Here is a 26,578-nt window from a genome sequence, read left to right on the forward strand (position 1 = left end):
GGATAGAGCTTTAAAAAGGATCTGCAAGTTTCCTTTGCACCCCTGACAATCCTCTGTAAAGCAATTCAGAATACGAAGGATGACAAAATTCTAGAAAGAAAATGTTACCATCATGCTGATAAGCACTGATAAATGAACATTAGATTCTTGCTTTCATACTGACCATAAACATGGTGTAAGGCTTGTGGTTAAACAACCCAGCTTTACTTGAACAGAATAACTCAACAAGTTGACAAGTACACTGGGAAGCTAGAGAAGAGAGACGGGCACTGATCAAGCCAGTCATCTAGATTTTACTGAAGTTGTTTTACTAAAACATCTCAAAAAACATATGCCTTTAAAGCCTCACTGTTCCAGTTACCCCCCAATGACCATCTCAGAATAAGTTTATAGAAAATGCCTCATACATGATTCAAGCGTTGTCAAAATAAGTAGCAGCTCAATTAAGTGAAGTTCAGTATATACACCTCTAAGAACACAGACCACACCACTCCTTTATCTTTTATAATTGATTAGTAAATCACAAAGCCTTCAGTTTTATTCAATTACATGAATGATGGAAGGAGACACTCTTGAGGACATATGGGTAAATATTTAATGAGCTAAAACAGCTTTAATCAGAACATAGCATATTTGATTACATTCCCTATTTGTTTTCAAATTGACAGGCAAGGATGCATTTTAAAAAGTAGTTTAGAGAAAAAAATTACAGGATTAAAAAAAAAAAAAAAAAAAAAAAAAGAAAAAGGAAGACAGACTTAAGTTGCCAGCACATGAACAAGCAACAGAGTGCTTAGCCAAGCACAGCTGTTCAGGCTCACTGCAATGAAAACTGCTCTTTTCAAGTTTTTGGGAGGCAGCTGCTCAGTTTTTCCTGAATGACAGGGGATTAAAAATTCACATCTTTTGAAAAGACTGCACTGGTCTTGGGTCTTTGTCCAGAAGACAGAAGATAAACCCCCCTGAGGTTCCAATTCATCACACCCATTCTCATAGTAGCCACAATTATAACACTGCTCATCAGCCTACCTGACCCAGCTTGAATCTTTCCTCTAATGGCAATAAAATGAAGCTGCCTCAAGAAGGAGTTGCAGTAGGAAGTGTGACTCACTGGTTGCTCACTACCCTTACAGCTATTACCTCCAAGTTCTCCTTATTTGTTTTGACCCATTTATTTGAGGATAAAAATAATAACAAAGAAAAAATTTCAATACTTTGGAGAAAAACCAAAACATGGAAATGGTCTTTAGTATATAGCTCAAGTTTAGCTTCTGGGCTCTACAGAGGAAACTCTCCACCCAAGTACTTCAAAAGTAGTGCTGGGACCAAAATAGCCTGCCCAGTGTCATGAATAACATCTCATCTTTCAACCTTTGCAAAAATTCAAAATTTACTGAGAATATATACTTCTGAAATTCAAGAATAGCCTTTATTAAGAGATTACTGACCTAATTATGAAGCAACTTGTACCTGAATTTCCAAATAACTGAAAATACGTCCACAGAAACACAGAAATTCAAGCAAGCAGAAACCACAAAAAAACATTTTATTGCAACAATGTCCCCATCATCAAGTGAGATGGCAAAAATTAAATTTTAATTAATTTTGCGTTTCTACCTTTTTATTTATGTAAATATAAATTCAAGAGTGTAAAATAAATCCACATATAAAACACAGAGGAAACATTCTCTTTCAGTAACTCCAAAAAAAACTTACATACTGAAGATTCATGACAAGTCATCCACTGTCCATTTTTCCAAGTATACAGGCAGGAAAGAATGCAGAAATTTATTCTCAAAAAGCATCCTGTATAAAGTCCTTAAAGTACTTAAGTAATATTTAGTAATCTCATTCTTGAACTCATGGATGTAGATTCCAAGAAAAGAAGAGACAAACATCGCAAACTTCAGATTATTTAACCTCCATCTAAAATAACCCATTTAAAACAAGATTATGTTCAATTCTTATAGCTGAAGCATCACAATTACTTTATTAGTATTGTTATTTTGGAAAACTATTTCCTATAAGGTTTTCCTGCTTTTAAAATAAAGTCAGAATATTTATTTCAAATACTTTAGCTTACTGATACGGTAAATATATTGCGGAAAGTAACTCCACATGCTGGTACAACAGGCCTTCATGAAATTCCATTTAAACATTACTATGATGTACCTTAAAAACAGGGACTACAGCATGAAATGCACCAAAAAGAGTCAGTGTCCTGGGATTGTGTCTGACATTCCTTCTCAGATGCAAAAAAATGCTAATGCAATTTAAAGTGAACATTGGACTGCTAGACCATATGAATACTAGTTGCTTATAAATATTTGGAATAGGAACATTACTGCTTTAGAAATATGTGATTATTTTGTTCATTGTTTTACACAAAAAGAAGTGTCACCAGTGTTATAAAATGTATCACGGGGGATATTTTAATGGGAATGTTTTTCATTGGGTCTAACAGGCATACATTTCCACATTTCCTATGATTGTGGTTTTTAATACATATCATGCCAAATTCTTAATGAACTGTTTACCCTCATGGTTATGTTACAACAGAATGAAGAAATTAAGATGGTAAAACCAAAGTTAAAAATGAGAACTGCAAATAACTTCACAACTAGAAGAGGAAAAATCATTGAAGGATTTAAATCAGCACTATCGTGGGTCCCCACAGTTGCACTGCTACTCTTAGGTTTCCAAAAGATGCATATGATTTTATAAATACTTTTGTGCTAAGAGCCATGCTCAGAAACAAAATATAGGCTGGCACAAGTCTACCTTCCTGGAGATGCATGTTAAGTATAAAATTCACTTACTAAAGTGCATTTGCTGAACAAATTCTAAGTTCTACTATTATAGCTATCCCAATAAGCAATACAAACTAAACTTTGTTGAAATTCTACTTCTACTTAAAAGCAGTAAATATAGATGACTGAAATCTAAATTACAATCCTGAATTACCAAACTTTTTGACTCAATGCTGTGAGCTCTAGAAATAAACAAAATGTATTGTCCTATGCTTCCCACAAATGAGGAATTGCCTCTAGTTAGAAATACTGACAGTGTAGAATGGAGTTAAGTATAAGCAGAGCTGAAGTAAGCATTGCTTTGCTTCCTATTCAATATGGTGTTTCTTTAAGGCTCTGAGAGAAGCTGTTAGTTGTTGCAAGATCTTTTGGCAAAAGATAAATGCAGAAGTAGCAGGGTCATCTGACATTTCAGAACTTGTATTTTCATATTTCACTAAAGCCAGCTCATTCAGTGTCTGTATACATTTATTGCACTTGTGTTGTTGGAATATATCTATACCAACATAGTAATAATGATTGCAACAAAGCCATAGTAAAATAAACTTTAAAAGGGTCAGTTTTGGACATTAGAGGATAAGTGTCTGCATGTTTAAAATGTTTCCCTAATAGTAATAAATACAGACAAATTGCTCATCAATTCAGATGCACATGTTTAACCAATTCTTTAGCATATATAAAATTTCACTCATTCTTTTATCAATACAAATCTGTTAGGGATCCAAAAAAGACTTACCATGCAAAATATTGATTAGTGCTGCATAATGGAATATATATTTCTATTAGAGTTAAAACAGCATTTTCAAAATTTAAAGAAAAATAGACTTTTAAAAAGGGATTCTACTGTCGAATGCAAGTCTTCCTTGTAGCAAAGACAAGATAGAGACAAGTTACCATTTATCGCTGTACTTCAGTCTTGATGAAAGACTAATAATAATTTGTCCACCTACTTCTTAATAAATGCTACATTTTCAAGAATAAAGGAACTATCAGTAGGCATTATTTCTACTTAAAACAAGTTATTTTTCTCTGTAATAGGTCAAGTATGCTTTTAAAGATTCGGGTAATGGTAGACTCATAATTTTCTCTCTCAACAGATTTCGAGGAGGCTCTTCTGGCTTCAAGGCCTCAGTGTGATCTTTTTCCTCCTCCTCTTTGTTATCATCTTCCATTTTTTCATCTTCTTCACTATCTAGAGGCTGAGGAATGAGCTGATTACCAACAAACACGTAGGTGTTAATCCTGCGTCTACGACATCTCCGGCGTTTGCGTTTCGGAGGAGCCTTCTGAGCAATGCCCTTGGCTTTCATCTCCTCGTTTATGAAGTTTCTAAGAGTGCGTCTGATATATATTCGAGCTAGGTCCTGGAGGTTCCTAACAGCACATGGAGCTAAAATGAAATAAAAGTGAGTTATACGAAGTGAAATTTCCCTCTAGCAAAAAAAAAACAAAACCCAAGCTAGCTGCAAGCCAGTGAAACTAATGTTCAAAAATAATTTATTTGGAATTTTAGTAAATGATACACTATGCAAATGACACAAGGTTAGATAGTATCACCTTGACAAACTCTGTGGCACACTCCAGGAAACAGAGAGGTCTTTTGACAGATGTGCAAGAGAGAAGTAGAAAGCATGGGCAGATCACTAAAATAAATTTAAGAAATTATATAACAATTACTGTCACTTTTTAGCACCTGGCATGTCTTGGCACCTACTGCTACCACTGGTAAGATCCTGCTGTGGGAAAACAATTTCTGCCCCTGTGCCACATTTGTTTAGGCAAGTGCCTTTCTTCTGCATCCTTCTTCTGCTCGCTTCCTACTGAATCTTGATGAGGGAGGGACATGTCTAATTCACAGGTGATGAGCCAGATAAGTCACCTGCATCTTTGCAGCAGAAGAGGAATAAAAATTTCTCAAGTCCTTAAAGGAGAAAAACCCAAACCAACAAGTAAGAAAAAAGTCAAAACTTTATCTTTTCCTATAACAGCCAAGTGATGACAAAATACTGCTTGGCTGCTGACATGTGCCCTAAATGAGCTATAGATCTCTAATTCCAAGGAGAACAAAACCAAAAAAGCACACCAGCCACGACTGAAGCTTGTTCAACTTTCTTACTTGTCACTTTCCTTCCTGTACAGAATGCCATAAAATTAACAAGGACTACAGCAAGAAAGAAGTTACTGAAAAAATAATTTCAAAAATTACACTTCCAGAAAATCCATTCAGCTATAAAAGCTCCGGATGTAGTTTAAACAAGATCTGTTGCTATATAATGACTCCAGTTGCAGACTAATTAATTTATCTGAGACAGAAAGGATATTAAGACTGACAAAATTGATTTCAGGTCATGCCAATGAGAGGCGGGGGGGAAGAGTCACATTTCTTTAATAAAAAATCAGCTCAAAATTCAAGAACAAAACCCTATCTAACTACCCAAAACACATTTATAAGTTCATGGAAACAAACTATGATTGCAGATTGTATGCTAATTTTAACACATGTAAGCATTTTTTAACGGGAGGAACAGGATGCAAAACTTTGGATATTTACTGTCCATATATTTCCATTTGCCTACTTTCAGTGAACTGCATCCTAAACAATAACTACATTGATAAAATGAACCTTTTAACATCATCTCTAGTTTTCTACAAAAAAAAAAGTCTCTACTTTGAGCATTGGCTGACAGATATTTTACATGTGAGAGTTATTTTAGTCTATATATAACACTACATATGTGTCAGAAAGCATTCAAGGGTTTTCCAAAGTAAGGCACAGACTCTATGCTTACTTAATAATGACATCTTCAACCTCTGACTAAAGTTTACATAAGAAACATGTTCACTAGACTGCTTTGAACTAAGATAAATTATAGGCCTGTGGATTTGAAACGAATAGAGAATGTTACTATAAAAGAGAAATTAGCTAAAAATTTAATTCACTGAACTTCAGCACACTCCTTTTTTACACTCCCACCTCTTCTATGTACACCCAACACACCCACAAGAACACTTTTACTTTAAGTTTTCAAATAAAACCAGATCTGCCTAAGCAGTGGAAAGAAGTCTATCTCACTGATCTCATTTTATAGTGTAACTTCAAGACTCTAACACTTTTTTCTTTTAAATATGAACAATAGCACATTTGGTTATTTTTTCTTCTTCTCACTAAAAACACATTTTGAAATTATAACACAGGAAACACCTTTCTTGTACTACCATTCAGCTCTGAATGTCCATGGTCTGCACTCCTCATTGTGAAAATTTAAGAATGTTGACAGAAAAATCTTCTTTTGTTCTAGGGGATTAGACTGTATCATAAATCATCATAAAGTTTGCCTAGTCTGTATTTCATTGTTACATTTGACATAATCCATGTATTATGGATGTAACAGAGGAAAAAAATCTTGAATTAGTAAGTTAATTTCAGGAAATTACTTCTGAGGGCTCAAAACAAGTATTAAAACAACAAAAATTAATTATTTCTGCATAGGAATAGATTACATAAGGAAATGATCTTTTATACTGTGTATAAAAAACGTAAAAGTACCTATCATAGCAAGCTCACACATACTCAAAATTAATAGCCAGATCAGTAGTTACAGGCAACAGGACATCCTGGACTCCTGAAAGTCTTATTACCATCTTCACAGTTAAAACATGTTATCTTTTAGGCTCTTTGTTGGGCTTATTTAATTTCCCACATGCTACCATAGCTCTGTGTTCTACTACTAGCACCCTGACAACTCTGACAGAAAACTTCAACTCTACGCTTTTCTTTGTCACCTTTTTCTCCACCCCTGTTATCATCCTATCTTACCATTTGGCAACAGGTGTACTTCCAAAGACTCCCTAAATACCTTTACTACCTCTGCTCAAAGCATTGCAGCTAGAAAGCCAATCCTGATGACTAATAGCAAACAGCAAGGTATGACTACAGCCACTGCAGAGAGACATAAAGCACTACTTGGGTTTATTAATATCCTACAATACCACAGCCCCAGTTTAGACCTCTTCCTTCCAGTTCAGGGGAAAGAGAAAAAAAAAATTCTCTGGTAAACCATGAGAAAATCAGCACTGTGAAGGACCTAATATTAGCTAGCTATTTGATCTATAATGCTGTAATAGAGAAGCTGAACTTAAAAGGAAAAGGTGGCTGGAAAAACAAGCTGGAAATATTCTATCATCTAAAATCAGAATATTAACTATGAAGCAACACAGACCATGCACCAGAACACAAAAACGTATTGGTGAGCTACTGCTTTGTTAAATGGAATGTTTCTACAGCACAGCCTCTCAACTTCCAGACCTCCAACATCAGGCACTGTAACATCCCCACATGCCAAAGGGAGGGAGCATGAACTTACGCAGTCCTACAGTGTCATGTTTGCCGTTGTCATTTCTGTTTGGTTGCACTAGTGGAGCAAACGAAACAGCAAGGATGTTCTTACTTTCCCATGTGTTCTGTCCTGTTCTCAAGATCTGTGTTAGCTGCAAAACAAAACCAAAATAAATCAGTGGTTACAATTTTGTCATAGTCAATACTATTCAGATTGGTTTCAAACACACTGCTATTTTGTTTTGCTTCAAAATTAATGAATTAAGGCTGTTTTATGAACAGGAAGGACTTTGATAATCCTTGAAATATCACTCGGCCACTAGAGTACTGAATAAGGCTTTTTGGTAATGGGAAGAGATGCAGCTGGGAAAACCAAGGCCCTAATATAAAAACTAAGGTAAGCTGGGTTTTCCTCTCATTTTTTCAAAAGATCAAAGAATATTTTAGATTGGAAGCAACCTCTGGAGTCCTACCCTCCTCCTTGAACACGGCCAACTTCAAAGTGACATCAGAATATTTTCCGATTAAGTGAAAAAAGATCTAGGACTCAGATTCCCCACCTGTCTAGGTAACCTGCTGTGGTGTTCAAGCATTCTTACTATGAAAAACTGCTTTCCTTATCTGCAAGCAGAAATCTCCCTTGCTGCCAATTTGTAACACTCATTCCAGTATACTGTGCACCTGTGAGGAGAATTGGACTCCTGTTTACCAGGTAAATTCTCCACCCCTTCAGAAGACAACAGGAATTAAGCATTCCCTTGGCGTTTTTCTGCAAGCTAGATTATCTTATATCTTGCAGCTGCTCTTCATACTTTACATGCTCTAAGCCCCTATCCATTTGTATGTAAGGTAAAAATAGTCAGAGTTTTAATTTTTCTCTTGAATTGTGACTACTTTTAAGTTGGATTCCATCAGTTTCAACTGACAATATCCTAGTTGAATAAATAATAAAATTATGGAACAGAATCATGCAGGCTATGCTTAAATCCCTTTGGTATTTTAAGAAAGCAGATAGATAACATGAGACCGCTTTTTTTGAAAGTAAAGTAACTAACATGCTTATCAACAAGCATTTTAGTGATTATCTGTATTTAGGAGGACATCGACTTAAGTCACATGATGTGCCTTTCTCAATTTCCCTATTAGTAAAATAGGGAGAATAATACTTACCATTGAGAAGCCTTTTGAGGTCTAAGGATGAAAAGTGATAAAAGTGCGAAGTATTATTAAAATAATATGCTCCTGTCTGCAAAGCATTAAATCTAACATGGAAAAGCAACACTGAAAACTGCTGCGAATACAGACATATTTTTCCCTCATTTTTTTCTTCTCCTTCCAATATCCCACTAATCATAGTTATTTTGTATTCTTTGAAATCAATTCTCCTGGTTTAGAGGCAGTTTCTTTGTTTTGAAGTACTGACTGAAAATGTCTGTGTGGCAGGGAGATTTCAAAGCAGTTCTGCTATAACGAACAGGAAATAGTATGAAACACACATTGTTAAAAGCAGGATATTGATACTTTCCTACAAATATAAGAGAAAAATTTCAAGACTTCACTAAAAGGATTAGTATCTGCTTAACTGCAACAGTACACCAAATCAAGGCATTGTTAGTTGAACATTAACTTAGTCAAATATATATTCAAAAGCATTCTTTAAATTACGTATTTCTTATACTAGAAGATAAAAAGGGGAAATTGTCACTAAGTCACCTGATCTTCTATAGGCATTACTAAAATGCCTCCAACTTTCAATAAAATTTTCATGTAGTTTTCATGGTCTTTCTGGACTCCAGCTCCACAGTAAATCCGGTCATATTGATGACTGTCTGAGGCTATTTCCAAACAATTACCAACCACAAAGGCAGGTTCACAGAATTCAAATCTAAGGGGAAGAAGAAAAAAGGAAAGAGGGAACACATTTCAAATTAGGATTTTCAAGAAAAAGCAGTCCAGATAAAACCAGAAAAAATATATTTCATATCTTCCCTTATATAACAAAGAATGATTAGCAAACATAATTTAAAAATTTGTATTAAGACATTACTTCGAAAGTAATCTGTTTTTTTTCTGCCGCATCAGGGACCACTGAAGAAAAACTCGTAAGTAGTTACAATTATACCTTATGCAAAACAGAGAAAGCTTCAAAACATCACCTTCCTAACTACAAGCAAGTAAATCCATCCAAAGAAATCTTAAGCCATACGGTACAAGTGCCACTAAAACAGTATGTTTACCAATGAGTGATATCCAGGCTGTTGAATAAACATAGAAAAGTTTCATTTCATAGTAGCTCTCCTCCATTTTCTATTAGTTAGGATCTTTTTAAAGACTCATTTTTCTCTACCTCCCCCAATTTTCCACCTTTAGCCCAATCCACTTTTCCCCAAAAAGGAATTAAATGGAAAAGTCTGACTTTTTTTTGACCACACACAAAGAAAAAAAAAGAAAAGTATTTGTTATCTCAGAAACACCTCATTTTCATCATTAAATGGAAGTTATACAACTGCATTTTAGTGGACCTATTTTATAACACAAGTTACAAGGACTGTAAGTGTTCTCTGTCACTGCATAAAATACCAAAGGAAAAATGTACAAGGCAGTACTTTATTGCTAAAGCTGCATATGCTCTCCACAACACTGTTATTTTCTGACATTTTTTAAATCTCTGAAGCATGTTACTGCTTCAGCTGTTAACACCATAATAAAATTTACTCTTTGGTAAAAAAATTCCTTGAGTGAATAACTGTACATCTTACCCAAGCACTTTATATATAAGAAGAGAGGTTACAAAGTAGCTCATAGAAAAGAATTTATCGTTTTCTTTGAAAAAAATATTACATAAAACCTAACAGCCTTGTCGTTGCATGAAAAAGTCCATAAACTTCATCTGGCAGTATTAAAGTCCAGTGCATCTCAAACAGCATCCAGATGGAATGAATTTTTCTAAGAACTTCAAATACATGTAGCCATTTTATGAACTTTATGGCTGTCAATGGAAAGTAATTCTTCTTTTTGCTTGGCTAGCATTAGCAAATCCCAGTACAATACCTGACAACATTTAAATCAATATTTTTTCAGTTACAGTAAAGTTGGCATCTTTCACTGCTTGGGGATGAAGCCTGTAAGGCTTGGCTGACTTTGTGATCTAGAGTGCTGACATTAACAAATCAGGAAATTGAAGTTTTAGCTGGAAGTATATTTTTCCCCTCAAAGATGAGATGCTTGATCTTGAAAATACTTCAGTGCTTCTTTATTTGACTAGTCAAGATAGAATCTAGAATCTTTTAAGAACTACTGCATGGTTCTCTCTCATGCTCTTCTTGTGGTCAACAGTCCATGTTTTCTCTTCCAAATCCAGAGGGGGGAAGGAAAAAAAAAAAAAAAAAAAAAAAGCTACAAATAACACTGGTCGATTGAAGAGAAAAACTGGAGGTGGAATCAGAGTGGGGATAAATGGTCTTGTTGCACAAAACTGAGCAAGTGAAGTTTGACTGGCCTGAACCATGGTTGAAATAATTCCAGATTAACACAAAACTATCTAGAAATACATTAGACAAGGCTAAATACTGGAAAGAAAATGAAATCCAAGACACTGATCAATCTGCTGAAGAAGCACATCTCATTTTAAAAGCACTTGTGCTATTGCGTTATTTGCTACATTTTCTACATTCCACACATAGGTCAATCAGGCAGATTACACTATAGTTTTCATTTCAGATTGCCTACAGTTTAAATCAAGCATTACCACACCAATTTAATTTGAAAATTTGAGCAAAGTACTTTTGAGGGCTTAAAAAGTAAAGGAGGAAGGCAGAGGAGGCAGGGAGAAAATGAATATGGTACTTTTCCAAAATGCAGTGTTAGATCTTGACAGAGTCCCTGGTTAGTTTCAGAAAAATGAAGATAGCCTCCCTGCCCGCCTGCCCCCACAGCTTTCACCACTTCTCACCTTTTCCAAATGCTCCTCTAAAACCTACCAAATTTATTATCCAAAATCTTGTTTCCTGTACTAGAAATTACCCTAAAAACTCATGAATACACTGGTCACACCCTCTTAAAACAAGGAGGAACACCAAACTGTCCAAGGAATATAAGACACAACAAAACCCCACAAAACATTCCCCAGACACAAAATACTTTATGCATAAGCTGAGGACAAAAATCCACTATAGTCTTTACTAATATAGTAAAAGCTGAAGATAATTTATCATTTAGAGCTGCAGCTAGCAACTGGAAGAGAACAAAGTGCAAATAAAGACAGAGAAACAACTTGTTAATGCACTTGTAAGAATAAGATGGGTTAAAGAACTAGAGATCAGATCTGTCCATAGGCACTTGAAATTGTCTGGACTGTGCTCCCTCCAGCAGAGTTTTGTGAAGACACAAACTTCATGACCAGAACAGCTGTTCATTTATTATTCCATTTACTTCAAAAAATACCTTCTTCCTCCACATAGTTTTTCAGCTAGTTTCAACCCAGTCTGTCAACAGGTGGTCTTCCTGACAGACTCATTTCCCACAGCAAAACTAAACACTTTATGGACTAGGTTACATATAATTTCTGAAGACACCTCTTTAATCCTTGTCAGATGAAAAATGAAGTCTAATCAGCTCACCTGGCCATGCAATGCTCACCCCCAGCTGGCCTGAATTAACGTACTAGCTGCTGGTGTGCTGCTAGTTCAGGAACTGCCACATGTTACCCAGAAACGTAGAAGGTGGTAGAAGAAACGGGAAGAAAAGGTGATAAACTGTCTCTGGTAACAGCAACATGCCTGTTTAAAAGCCAATCTCTCTTCATTTGGGCTTCTCATGAAATTACTCAGAAATAACTGCTTCATGTGTTAAGAGTATGAACAGTGACTCATAGCAGATATACCTGAAATACAAGAAAAGTGTACTGCTTTCCTCTTTAGTAGAAAACCATGGACTTTTCATGGACTAGTCAAGTTGTAGAACAGTGAATTTTGCTCTTCCACACTCCCATGAAACATAGATCTCATTAGTTATGCAACAAGACTCTCCCAGATCCCCGAGTCTTAAGATGATTTTCATTATGCACACACCACTGAATCAGAAAAAGCTGATAAAGGTATGTACCAATTTCTTGCATTTATCCGATCCAGTAATACGAGACAACCTTTGAACACAGACTGAAATATAATTCTGAAAATTCTTTCTGCTAACTTGCTTAAGTAATTTTCAAAAAAAGAGTAAAGTTTAGATTGGTTTTACTCAAGTATATGAGACCCACTCAATGACGAGGAAATTATTTAAAACTTAAATACAAAGGTTCTAAAAATACAAGGAAGTATTAGATATTAAGAATACCTACCAGGCGCATCACAAGCATGTTAGTCTTACAGCAGGAAAGAAGTATCAACCATATTAGGTCAAGTTCCATTTTAGAACAATCAAACCCCAGTTCTTTTAGAACTAATTGTCCTTACATCCAAAAGATTTTATTTTATTCCTGTTGCATCTGGGGTATCAAAACAGACCAGATATTACACTTCATTCTGTGTTACACGGAGTTACCTTTTATTAATATTGATGAAAATAAATTTGTTTATTGCTTTAACATGCGGTATAGATAAACATGTAATATAACTATCAAGGAGAGCTAATATTTCACTTAAATATTTTGTTTATTTCCAAGCTGAAATGGAACTAAGAATTGCCAAGTGTTCTTTAATGTCTGTTCACCTCTACCATGTGACTAGGGTGGCTTTACAGAGCATTATATTGGTAACATGAAAAAATCCAATTTCACACATCAAACATAACATAAAGAAGGGAATAAAGTGCTCGAACTATCTGGAAAAGTTTAGTCACTTCAGGTTCTTCAGTTGAATCTGCTATCTTGATTACAAGAGAACCAACAGCCAAGAACACAGAAATTAAGAGTTCTCATTACAGATAACATGACAACAGAAAATCTCTCTTTAAACAAACACTTGCCACAGAATAAATTTAAGCACACACAAATCACATGTAGCAATGCCCCAGGATAACCAAGCAGTTTCAAGCACATAAGACTTTTGCATGGGATGGGCATTTCAAGTTCGTACTTAGCGTGGCCAAGGTACTTTTCTTCCAGCTAAATTAAAAAAACAAAAAACAAACCAAAACTGTAGAATTTAAAGTGAGTTTTTGCCTTTGCTGCAGAAACTTAAGAAAATTATCAAGTAATAGATTGTAACTGCCCATGTTTTTAAGTTAGATTCTCTATAGATAACAACATAGCAAAGTATTACTACTGTAATAAAATAAACAAGCAACCATTTAAAACATTTACAGCAAAGACCTAAGGTTAAGTTTGTTGTTCTTGTATCCATATCCACCAATCTAGCATATGTGTCATAGCAAAACACTAAATAAAGAAGCAGGAGAGTATGGCACTAACCTACCCTAGTGGCTGGGATTTTTTACAAGGGGATTCACTGGTTGATCTTAATTTCAAACCCACTTATGAACCATACCTTTAATTACTTCTAGCTCTGAATATGTACAGGTCACTTCTTGGGCTAAGCTCTTCTACCTATACAACCTCCATGTGTGCAGGATGTTATGCTGATGTCTTGTAAAGATGAAACTAGGTGCAAAGAGGTATGGATTGTCTCCTTTTTTATTATTTTAAGTGGTAAACATAACTGATTTTTTTTTAAAAGAACAAGGTCAATAAAATTGGAGAAAAATATCAAGTAATTCGAAGGAAAAAAAAAACCTGTCAGCATCCACAGATTTGTATCTGAAGGACACAGTAAAATGTGTTATAAGATTAAAAAAGGCAATACTAGTGGACCACTTAAAGCTGTTTTTACTAAAAGAAGAATTATTTCGTTCTTAAAACCAGCACCACTCTAGCTACTTTTTACACCTCTCAACTACTACATTCACATCAAAATATCATCTGACAGTACACTTCTGCCTATCCTCATAATTACTAACCACACTCCCATCTCTCAGCTTACATACAGCTGTAAAGAAAGAAAATCCATGTCAGCATGAATTTAGTATGCATTTTCCAACCCACATACATTTCCTTTAGTTGGTCACCTCAAAGATCTAAAAGGCCTGAATTCACATTCAGTACCATCAAACTGTTTTAAGCATTTCCCTTCCAATGGGAAATTTATTTAAATTTATTTAAATTTGGGGCACAAAGGACTACCATTCAACTTTAATAATGTATAAGAAAAGGTTGGCAAGTTGTTAACATTTGTCATGTGAACTGCAGTGACACTACATTAGAAGAAAGAATTTCATACAAGTCTTTGTGGGGAAAAAAACCCCCAAAACATAACATATCTTAATAAATATTTCAAAACAGAAGAGTAAATCCAGCATAAGAACTCAGGGAATTGGCTTTATATCAAACTACCCTTAAACCATCAAATACATTAATAACCAGGCACTGAAATAAATCTGCAAAACATGTACAGTCTGAAAATATGTGATAAAACATTAAACAATTTTCCTTATTGTGATGAGGAAGTAACACTTTTGGCCTATACTAATGCACTTTTGTCCTAGCTCTAATATACTGCTGGCGATACTTTCCAAAAATGGACTCCTCAGGATTGTGGAACGAGAGAGGAAAGAAGGAAACAAAACCCCCACCAGTTCTGGCACATTTTTTGGCAAAGAGAAACAAACCCAAAAAGTGGTGTATAAAGCTACAGCAGATGTAAAATGAGCTCCCATGCTGACTTAAAGACACAGACTAAAAAGCTACGCACCATTTAGCCTAGAAAGGTGTGGGTTCTTTGTGCAGTTGCATTAAGAATACCATCTCAGAGCTTCCATTATATCAAACAAAAATTTCCTAAATCAGTAGTCTTACTCCAAGCATTCCTAGAACCTACTGTTTAAACACTAATGTATTCACTGAAAACTACTTTGAAGATGTTTCCAAATAATTTATTAAATTTGTCAGGTTTTAAAACTTTTCTTCTTTGAAAACAACAGATGAATGTGAATATTCACACAGCTTTATGTCATATAACATGCCACAAGAACATGCAACAGATTAATTAAATAATTTTTGATTTCTATGACTCCTTAGTGTCTCTCATTTCACTGGACTGTGAAAGTGCTTTAGAGCTAACACCAGTCAGATATAAAGGTAAACGATTTTTACAGTGTTAATTCTTTTTGTATTAAGTAGGACAGTATCAGATCAAGATTGCAAGTTCTTTACGCCTTTTCTCTAGTTCTTTCTCCATTGTTCATTCCATCTCATTTAAGTATTTTTCCAAGCTCTCTGAACTAGTCTTTGGTTCCTGTATAAATACATAAATATGTATTTCTAGCATGCTTTGCTGAAAAGTTACACACCTTTCACCCACTAGTATAGTTGATAACTTTTGCATGTATACTAGAAATACTAGAAAACAAATTAAAATATTAAATCTTTGAAAAGCTCTCATTGTAGACTTCATTTAAAGACCCTTACATCCAACTACAACAGTAATTTAATCAGCATTACAGAAATAGCCAAAAGTGATGCTGGCAAAATTTCTATTCAATACTTTTGTTGCTACAGTCCTGGACATTTTTTCAGTTTCCAGGCAATGCTATAGGGATGGTGGGAAATCTGTATCTCTGCCTCACTTGTACTTGTCATTTTTCTATCTCTGAATAAAACTGTCTTGCTTCTTAGCTATCTTGTCCATGATTTTTGATATTCTCATCTGTTTCACTGAGTGGACCAAAGCACATTATTCAATCAATTCTGAAGAAAAGAAGCCAAACACTTTTTTTGGCTCTTAAAAATACTTACAACTCATGACACTCTTCCTTCAACATGGATTTACAAAATTTAACCTTAATAATATAACTTCATTATATTATCTCTAAACTTTGGTAGTAAAGAAAAAAGTAATACTGAAGGAATACATTTTAGCAATTCCACAGAGAATCTTTAAGAAAAATGAACGGGCATAGGGAAGCAAGAAAAAGTTTGTCATTTCAGTTTACTGTCAAGGTCCTATGATACCCATGGAAAAAGTCAAGAGAAAGATTTGTCTATTAACAAAAGCTAGAGAAGCATTTTCTTTCTATTTTTAGTGAAGCAGAAAATGATTTTATAGGTTGAAAGTTGTATTTTCTATTGTGGATTTTTGTGAAACAACAGCTTTCATGGGAGCCACACACCAAGTATTGTCATCACTTGTTTTAATGTAAGAAAAATTTTAAGTACTATCAAAACTTGTAGACATAAGACATTTCCAAAGGCAGTGTCCACCACAGGATTTATTTTTAAAAGGTATTGTATTTGTTGTTCTAAGGGCAAGAATGTCTATTTTTCATACTATCAAATACTTGGAAAATGAAGGTTTAGTTCCTCCCCAGGTAAGAGTAGATTCAATTGTCTTTGACACTTTCTGGTTTACAAGGTAAAGAATGAGACGTAGTATTTCCCTCATACCTCCAAATAAAAAAAAAAAAAAAAAAAATTGCTATACTTCAAACTCCTGTTTTCCTTCCCTTTTTGTTTAACATAACCTCTGGCATCAAAGAGCCCACTGCCTGTGCTGCTCTGATTAGATTAAACCTCAACAAGAATTCACTCACCACTAAGTAAGCATTATTTACATTATCTGAAATTAAGCTATCAGTAAGATTTAAACTGAGAAAGCCATCAGTAAGGTTTGGAGACAGTTTGCTTTTCCTGCTTAGATTTTTAGTGCAATCACTAGCCAGCTGACCAGCAAGAAGGATCTCTTATTTTTCTTTGTGTGTACACTAGGGACTTGCCTTTCAAATCTATTTAATCTAAAAAGTGAGCCTTATAGTCCTACCAGTAGCCTTACATTTCAATGAAGAAAAATACTCTGCTGGAAGATGTTCTCTCCTTTTCTATAATGCCAACACAATCTACTGCACAACTTCAGGAAGAAGTTTCACTCATAACAGTTATCCAAGAATTAGTACTAGGGTTCTTGTCACTTACCATTGAAGTGGATTCTTTTGATCCTGAGAAGGGTTGGTGATTTTCTTTCACAGCAGGGACTTCACCAGCTTACCCAGGTTTGGGTTTTGATAGGGTGCTAGAAGATGGGCAACCTAGCCTTGCCCTGTGGCTCTCTCTCCGAGCTGGATATTCTAGGTCTAGAAGTTGAATGGGAGCAGAAAAGACAACACATTCCCCTTCAATAAACAGGTGAAGCGGGGCCTGGTACTTGAACATACGTGTTTTAGATAGAGCCATCTTAAGGAATGATTCTTTTCCCCTTAATTGGCATGCATTATCTGAAGGTTTCAAGAATGAAAGAGCCTTACATATATTTCAGGCCCAAAGAATTTAGTCGATATCTAAAATCTTTGTACCTCAACCATCATGACACTTTCAGATGTTTTCAAGACACAACTTCTCTGTTGCTTTTACTGGCAAACACATATCAAGTACATCAATGCAGCATTTTATCTTTCAGAATGCACAACTCCACCTCCATTTAGAAGAAAACTATTTTTAATAGATTGGTGGGATATGGATACAGATACAAGTAATTACTGAAATTATTTGAAACAGGTATCTGAGAGATCTTCTTCTAATGAACAACTCCAGAGACCGAAACTGAGATAAGACCAGCTATCAAAGATAGAGAAGCCTCCCTTCAGGCTGAGAGTCTCAAGTCCTTCTGGACATGCTAATTTTATATACTGTCAGGTCTCTGGTGAAGTACCTTACCTGAATCATAGAAAAATAAACTTTCAATTCTACTTCAACAACATTATTATCAGGAATCAAAAAAGCAAGTTAAACTGTATCACACAGCACTGCAACATTTCCCCCTACAAAGGGCATCAAAACAATATTCCATCTTGTTTTATTAGGCAAGAATCCACCTAAACCATCATGACCCAGGACCACACAAAAGTCAGGTGCAAAACCAATGGCCTATTACTCCAAGCAAAGGAAAAAAGTTAAAGTGTTTAGGTACGATCCATGCTGAAGCTCTCCAAGTACCTACCCATAATTTTCAAGTCACAGTTTTTGCTTCAAAAGCAGAATGCTTAGAACATTCAGATCAGACTGCAGGACTTAATACACTAAAGTAAGAAAGCAGGGAAGTGGCAAAGCAAAGCTTTACTGAATTTTCCATTTGCATAACTCCATTATTTCCAGGAACACACTTTTTGGTCTCTGTGCTCCTTATTTTTCCCTGGGTACCTTGTTAGAGCTGCTGGTCAAGTGAAAGTTATTTTTCACACACACATCCACTGAGACAATTAACTTCATTCATACCAGTCTGCCATGCAATCTATTCTCAAACAGTGAGAAGTCCTGCTTGGAATACACCAGTGTTCAGCAGCAGACAGATACCACACACATCTTCCCTGGGTAGTCTTTCAGCCAAATAACAAGCTGACCAAAGTAGCAGTTAAGTTCAGATGCTGCAGTCCTGTAACTTTGGGTAAAAATCTTTTCACTTATAAATGAAGATGCAGGAAGAAGTCACTGAAACAAGAAGCAAAACCAGACTTACTGAGTCAGAGCACATTACTTTGAGAGACAGATTAAAATTCAAGATATGATTTTTAATACTTACAGTAAAAACAAATGGAAAAAGAACCCTATCACAGAAAAACCCCACACATCATCTTCATTACCTACATTAAAATACAGAATATCTACAAAGAAAGCAGTCAGCCAGAATCAGCTATGCAGACAACTTGGAAATTCCCCCCGAACCACAAAATCCAACCAGGCAACCATTATCGTATCAGCTGCACTGCAGCTATTACAGGGGGATTTGTATCAAAAAGCACTTTCACAAAAGTGTAATTTTTGTTATGTTGATGAGGAGAGTCATATTTCCTTGGAACACATACAACACTGACATTTGCTTACATCATGCTTCACAGTTTTGTTTTGTTTGTCTCAAGTTCTTGCATGTTTTGAAGTGTAACCAACCCCCACAATGTTCTGCTATTCATTTACTAAACTATCATAATCAAATTTTGTTTCAATAATGACAAAACTTCATTGGTACCCTGATTTCATTTCACTTCTATACATGAACCTATCACTTGATTGGAAAGACATTCCAATCAAAGCCAGCTTTTGTATGTCTTGTACAGACACTTACAGTAATGCACAAGTACAGATACGTGGAGGAATTCACTAGCTAGCAGGTATATCTAACTTAACACAGTCATTAATGCACTATTAGTGGTGATCACAAGTGACCGTATTTCACACGCATTTTTTTAAGACACATAAATTGCATCATAAAGCTGCTCACTGAATCCATTTTTATTTGTTCTAGCTTGTGTTATAGATTAACCTCAGCCAACATAAATGCTTGTATTAAGACAATAGTAATGAAAGATATGCATATTCTCCTACATAATTTATTTTACTGGGCTAACACAGTACTAACAATCTAGCCAGTATCAGAATTACAAAATTAACTTCAGACACAGGTAACACTAAGATGATACTCTTCTGTTACTTAGGAGCTTGAAGAGAAAGGCTTGTGGTCAGACATGAGCTCCTGAAGTTTGGGGTATGGGAAAAAGTGGATTGAGCTCCAGCCAAAATAATCAAGAACATGGCAGTTATAAAGCATATTATACAGGTAAAAGGATAGGAAGAATTTTCTTTTCTGCATTTCCAGAAGGTACCTTATAATCATGTTTGGAGAATTCATTGCCTGCAAGGAAAAAAAGTCTTTACGAAGAACCGCCCTAGCCAGAACCTTGCCTTCCCTTCCACAGAGGCAGAGATACCCAATACTCTTACATGCCAACTTAAAATAATAAGCAATTGTTAAGTGGGTAGAAACAAACAGGTTCAGAGCCCTGGAACCCAGAGTTATACCCAGAAGTAAAGATGAGTAGTGCTACGAGCATAGATGACTACTTTTTAAGTCCATGTCTTCAGGAAGTAAACATGAAGGCAATCAGAAAAAATTACTCATGTCCAGATCAACGGGGTAGATTAGAAAATAGTTAATACTGTACAGAGACATGATGTAAAATTACCTAATAAAAACCGACTTAATGGATAAAAATTACTCCATACATGCAAAGACACCCACACATCATGTCACTTTCCTAAAGGCAGGTATGCATGTACGTGCACACACACACATGTGCCCATGTATGTAAACACATCGCCGAAATGCAGGGAAATCCACTCTGCTAAGCACTGCACAGCAGAAATATGTCCATACTTCCTAAGAGTGGTTTCTTAAGCCTCAACTTACCTCATGAAATAGAGCCACAGACTGAAAGTTTTAGGTTTTGGTTGTGTGACACTATTCTTCTCCCCTCCCTAAGCTCATAAGCAATGACAAGCTGAGTTTAAAACCAAAAATGTTACTGCAAAGCAAGCTAGAAAAATTAGATACTTACTTATCAAAGCTATCACTGTATTTTATGAAGCTTTCCAATTTTTCCTTGGCGTATTCTACCACATCTGAATGAAGCTCTATTCCATGATTTATCCCAAAAGGTCCTGTAAATAAAAATAGCATGGTGTATTTTTGTGATGTTTCTTTTCTAAGCATAGCAAAACTGGATGGAACAGCACTATAGTATGAAAACACTAAAAACACATAAAATAAAAAACACTGCTAGACAAAGTTATTTTTTGCATCTGCATTACCAGTGCTTAAAGAGGAAGGTAAAAGGCTAAAGGTTCAATAAAAGAACAGGGACAGAACTACAACAAAACAATTACAGAACAAATTTTCTTTGTAAGCATGCAGAAAACAAGTTGACCAACTACACTGAAATCAGTCTGAACAAATTCTTTTTCAAAACATTACTTACCTGGAAAACAACAAATAAAAATCATAATTTTGTCTGTATTTTGATATTTAGATTTTTGAAGCTTTCTTATGGCACACTTTTCATCTTTTGACAATTAGAGATGGAGATTATACCCTTTAGCCACATATGCTCTTCTATTTTGCAGGTTGCAAAATCATAAATTTGTTCCTGATATAGTTATGTGTAATTAATTCCCACCTAGAACAGTGAAATTGCCCACACATTATGTTCACTCATCACGACCCCATCTCAACTGCATTGCCTTCCTGAGATCAAATTCAAGTATAATTTCAAGTTAAACTGTGTGCCAAAAGTTAATGCTATATTTCAGGAACAAGAAGAAATCATGAGACAGTATTATGAGGATTATCCACATCAGGAAGGAATGTGAATCAGACAGTCACATTTGCTGTAAGGATTCTAAATTTAACATGCACTCATAGCCCAGGGTCCTTAGTCATTGGAGCATAGAATTGGAAAAGGGAGAGGGAAGGGGAAGAGGGAAAGTAAACATCAATAAGATTGGACAAAACTTATATTTATATCCTCTACTGCATTCTAAATCTTTCCTAAATATTTAGCTCCATGATGTTACTCCAGTGAAACAGAATTCAATTTGTCTTTTCTAGGACACAGATTAACAAATAGACCTGGGGTTAATAAGAGAAATTATTATTATGCAACAAAAATATAGCATATAGCTATATACCATTAACCTGATCAATAACTGCAACTCTTAACATAGTGTAGAACATTTTCTGCTGGGTGAAATAAAAGCAATCCACTAGGTTCCACTGGCTTGTACGATCTCATTAAATGCAGGTAAGAGGCAGCTATCATCTGAGGGATGTTCTTACAACTTGTGAAATCATTTACTGCCTGCTGACATTAATTTTCACTGCAAATTCATTTTATTGTTGGCCACTTTAAGAAAAGCACTGGCATAGGTAATCCCTTTCAAGCTGTTTGTTTAATATTCTCTTGTACCATAATAGGCTATGATGTTTCTTACAGCTCTACAGCATGCAGCAGCATTTAAGGTATGTTGTCTTTACCCAAAAATTAATTACAATTTCTTTAACCTCATAATTTCAAATAAATTAATAATGCATAAATATTATCTGTCCAAAAATTCACAGGTACATTCCTTCAAGTACCTAACTTCGAAAACAATTAAAACATCCTGCAAGTGTCAGTTGCTCCAACAATCTGAAATTAAAACTATGAATGCAGAACACCACCATACACCACAGTATCTGTAATTTAAATAGAAACATGAGAAACATATTTTCTTCTTTCACTGAGAAAGTCACTGCTGGACATGTAAGCAGAGTCAGCTATTCTAAAAATAGGAGAAAAAAAAAACAAACCAACTTCTCCACTACTCTGAAATCAACTGGCCTCTTTCAGCATAATGAGATAGCAATTCCATCACCTAGTCTGAACTTCATTTACATTTTAACAGTATCAGCAACAGTTAATTTTATCTCTGTGGATTGGTGTACAATCTTTTTAGTATGTTGCTATACTCAGGAGTGATTATCAGTTTCAGATTATTTGATAATTTAACATAGTCATTTTGACACTGCCAATGTGGCAGAACCATTACTCACTACATTGTCAAGTTGAAAGATACCCAACTGCTTTCAAAACCCACACGGTTCTGCTCCTCACTGCAGTGTCCACTGAAATTGGTTTGAAAAAAAAAGTGAGCTTTTAAAAATTAATATGGTTTATTTGTCAGAAAATTACATCTGTTTATTTTTCTTTGTTAAAGCAATTGTTCCCTGGTTTAAAACAAACACTAAAGTAGAATCATTATATGTATCTAATTTTATCAGAAGGAGTATAGTAAGAAAATGAAGGCACATAAACTGCCTCAGCCTAGAACTCAACATATTACAACACTAAGACTTTGGTGACAGGGTACAGCACTCCAAAAACATGGAAAGTCGACCTCTCTATGTAGCTGGGCAACTTCTGCTCCAGGCTGCTCCAGCCCTGCTAGGGACTATCAGCACCTGAGCTGCCTTTTTGGGAACATCTGCAGGGTAACTGTGCTCCTCAGGGGCTGTCAGCCAACCTCACCCTCTTGTAGGAGACAAGTCTTTTCCTGTTTAATTCCCTCAAGTCGGCATATAATATTCTGAAGGATGGGAATTCTGCTTGATGCAGAGAGGTCAAACCCAGGAGTATTCAACAGCACGGAGATACAAATGCAATATACAGAATCAAGTGCAATAAACATAAATATCTTTTTTTTTAAACATAGAAATTAAGAAAGAATAATGAAGTAGCAAAGCTTTCCACAATACAGAAATAAACAAGTACATTAGTCACTACCGTGAAGAAACATTTTAGAGAAAAAAAAAATGCTGCAAAAATTACTGTGTTAATACTTAACTTAAAATATTACAATCTAATATAAAATATCTACTCTCAATTAGAAACACTCCCAAACAGAGAAAAGCAACACTTAGAATAGATAGCTTTACCTTATTTTCACCTGTAAATGACCATAATTCCTGTTTCCACAAAACAGCGGAATCTCTTTTATTTATTAGTATTAGTTAGAACAAAAGATACTGCAGATACCAAAAAATGATGGGTTTTATGCACTATTAGCAATAATTTCTTCCTTCCCATAAATAAGAACTGATGACAGAAAGTAACTAAATTAATTGAAAATGAACAAACCAACTCTTGACTCCTTAGTTTTATATATGAATAAGTGTAAGCAAAATCTGTAAATTACCTGTCAGCAAGATTTTTGCGACCAAAGAAAAAGTGCATGTAATATGGTCAAAGAAAACTGTATCTATTAAAAAAATACACATTAAAATAGCTACAGCTGTAAAAAATTTGTAAAAAAACACAGTTGTTGGTGCATGTGCTTTGTAATCTAAATGCTGGGCATGAGGAGATTTAATGCATTTTTCTCCCCAGGTTTCAAAATTTAATTTAGGCAACAATATTTAGTTCCATCTTTTTTCATATAGGAAATGTATTTGAAAACAAGAAAAAACACAGTGCTAGTGTGTTAAAATTCTTTTGAAAACCTACAGACCTGATTGAAAGGTCTCATCAGTCTACATCCCAAAATTTTCTCACTAAAAAACTGATTAAATGTATTTTAAAATAACTATTTGGATACTGACACAGATTTATTTTTCAGTTAAGTTTCTTCAAGAGAAATTAGCCTTTACAATTTAGATTTTCCTTTCCACAAACTGAAGATCAAAACAGTAACCTACAGTAAAGGTAGAAAGAAAGTGCAAATGGAGATGAAAATTTTAGTCTTCAAGAATTGTTCCACACTATCTTTCCCTTTTAAACAAAAATAAGGATTGTTTCCTTTCAAATGAGAATTTTAGATTATAGAATATAGGAAGAATGGCCTCTTCCAAAACACCCATGAAATGCTACATGAAACTACAGCACCAGTGAACTGCTTGTAGATAACAAACAACATTTTAACAACACATGTCAAAGAGCCAGCCTTATGTATGGCACTGTCATTGTTAAAGAGGTAAAAGTAAAAAAGGTTTTACAGGGCTTGCCACCCTCTTCTAAAATAAGCAAACCTACCATATTTGAATAAAAACATTCAGGTCACCTAATATTAATAATTACCTAATATTAATCCCACCATTGTACTCAAGTATCCGGTTCCACTACCCAGATTTAGAAAAGACAATCCAGGCTGAAGTTTCAGTGCTTCCATGACTTCAGAATAAATGCAAGGTGCTGACAAGTGTATATTTCCATGCTTCCAGGCCAAGTCTTTGTAAGCATTGTCCCTGTATCCTTCCAGGTAATAATCACCACGATCAATCGCTCTGAAGGCTTGCTCCACACTCTCGGTGCGAATGTACTGAGCTTCTTTCAAGTTATCGATTAAGTCATCGTTGTCTTCTCCAGCACTCACAGCTCCTCCCATGCTGAACTTCTGTGGTAATTCAATTAATTTGCAAAATACATTAGGAGGAGAGTTTTCCCAAAAGTGTATGTATGTAATGGAGTCTCAGCTGTTTTTTCAGAAGAACATCACAAGTGAATCCTGCAAAACAGATATATTCAGATAACTTGAGTTTTGAAAGACAAAGAAATTAACAGGCGATGAAATATTGTTAGTACTAGGTAACTTTATGAAGCAAAACTAAGAGTCAGGACATCTAGTATTCAACCAAAATTCTGCCCCACAGATTTTAACACAGAACTGGCTTAATATCAACATGGGCTGTCCACCTTATGCAAACCCTTCTGCTGTGTGACTTGCTAGACACTGCATACACTGCAGTGCTAAGAACCTATTGCTCATGTTATAAATTTGAGGGGGCATGGATGGGACAGAAACTGCCCTTGGCTGAGCTCTAGTCCCATCCTGAGAAATAAGTGTCCAACAGCAGTTGGAGCATGTACCAACTTAGGAAATTTTGAAAGAAAATTGGTTTCCATGCTCTAAGATCATCCCATGGGGGGAAACAAAGCCCAGTAATAGATGATGTCCAGGAGATGCTTTTCAGATGTTCACTTTTCAGCTGCAACTAGTGCAGATATGATGGCACACTGCTCTCTTCTGAAATCAAAACAGGAAAGTATCTGAGCACCTCCTAATGCCTGCCATATTCACTAGAGGAACAAAAACTCCTGAAGTACCTAGAAATTCTTAATAGTTTGCCAGCCAACAAACACAACGCTATAAGTCATATTAACTTCAAAATTATTCCTCCAGATCTGTATTTTATCTGCAGTTATTTCATTATGAATTACTAAACTCAAAACCCAGATGTTAACATTTTTAATGTTGAGTGAATTACCAGTAAAAAAGCAACAGAAGACTAAAAAACCAGGAGACAAAAAACCAGGAAGTTTGATGCACCACTTCTTGGTGAATAGAGTAAACAATGAGTATCAGAATAAAGTTGATAAAACACTGAAGTTTTAGTTATTGCTCAGTAGTGTTTACACTAAGCCAAGGACTTTTCCATTTCCTACACTCTGCAGTGAGCAGGCACACAAAAAGCCAAGAGAAAGCATGGCCAAGAGAGCTGATCTGAACTGGCTGAAGAGATATCCCATATCATAGGGTGTCATAACCAGTATATAAACTGGGGATGAGGGTGGAATGTAGGGGCTGTTAAGGCTCTGGTAAGTAAGTGGTGAAATGATGAATGGTCACCATTCAGCTGTGCGCTTTCCTCTGAAGCAAAACCAATTCCCACTGACATTCAGGAATGGAAAGAAGTAAAAAGTCACCACATGCAATTATCCAGCAACAAAACCTTTGATTAAAGTAGAAAAAACAGACTTCTGAACACCTTAGTATGTGTCCAACGGCACAGGAATATATCTATTTACTTGTGAAAGAACTTACAGGACAACTTAGACAGAAAATATGAAACTTGAGACTTAAATATAGTTTATAAAAATATTCCAGCCCTATTTGTTTGTACTTGTAGCACACCTGAAAGTTCAATGAATCAAATGATGATACTTAAGTTAAATAATCCACAGTGAGTAAAACAATAGTTTCTGCCTTCCTCCATACTAAAAAGTTCATTATTATCTTTAGATATGTTTGGAAATGAATTTAACTAAAACTACAAAGATAAGCACTGAGTTTCCTAAAGACTAAATT

General features: G+C 35.3%; 1 protein-coding gene across 3 annotated transcripts in view; it reads right to left on the reverse strand.

The window, feature by feature from the left end:
• Positions 1-1,515: 1,515 nt before the first annotated feature.
• Positions 1,516-26,578, reverse strand: part of PCMTD1 (protein-L-isoaspartate (D-aspartate) O-methyltransferase domain containing 1) — a 41,000-nt gene continuing 15,937 nt past the window's right edge. For all 3 annotated transcript variants that reach the window (XM_083862598.1, XM_083862600.1, XM_083862599.1), the window contains exons 2-6: positions 24,571-24,997; positions 20,518-20,620; positions 8,860-9,031; positions 7,175-7,298; positions 1,516-4,200 (exon numbers count right to left, since the gene is read on the reverse strand). In XM_083862598.1, coding sequence (XP_083718724.1) covers positions 3,830-4,200; positions 7,175-7,298; positions 8,860-9,031; positions 20,518-20,620; positions 24,571-24,877 — 1,077 coding nt within the window. In that variant the 5' untranslated portion in view covers positions 24,878-24,997 and the 3' untranslated portion in view covers positions 1,516-3,829. The remainder of the gene's footprint in view (positions 4,201-7,174; positions 7,299-8,859; positions 9,032-20,517; positions 20,621-24,570; positions 24,998-26,578) is intronic.

Source organism: Zosterops lateralis (genome assembly GCF_965231275.1).
Source record: "Zosterops lateralis genome assembly, chromosome: 1".
In the NCBI taxonomy this organism is placed as follows: Eukaryota; Metazoa; Chordata; class Aves; order Passeriformes; family Zosteropidae; genus Zosterops; species Zosterops lateralis.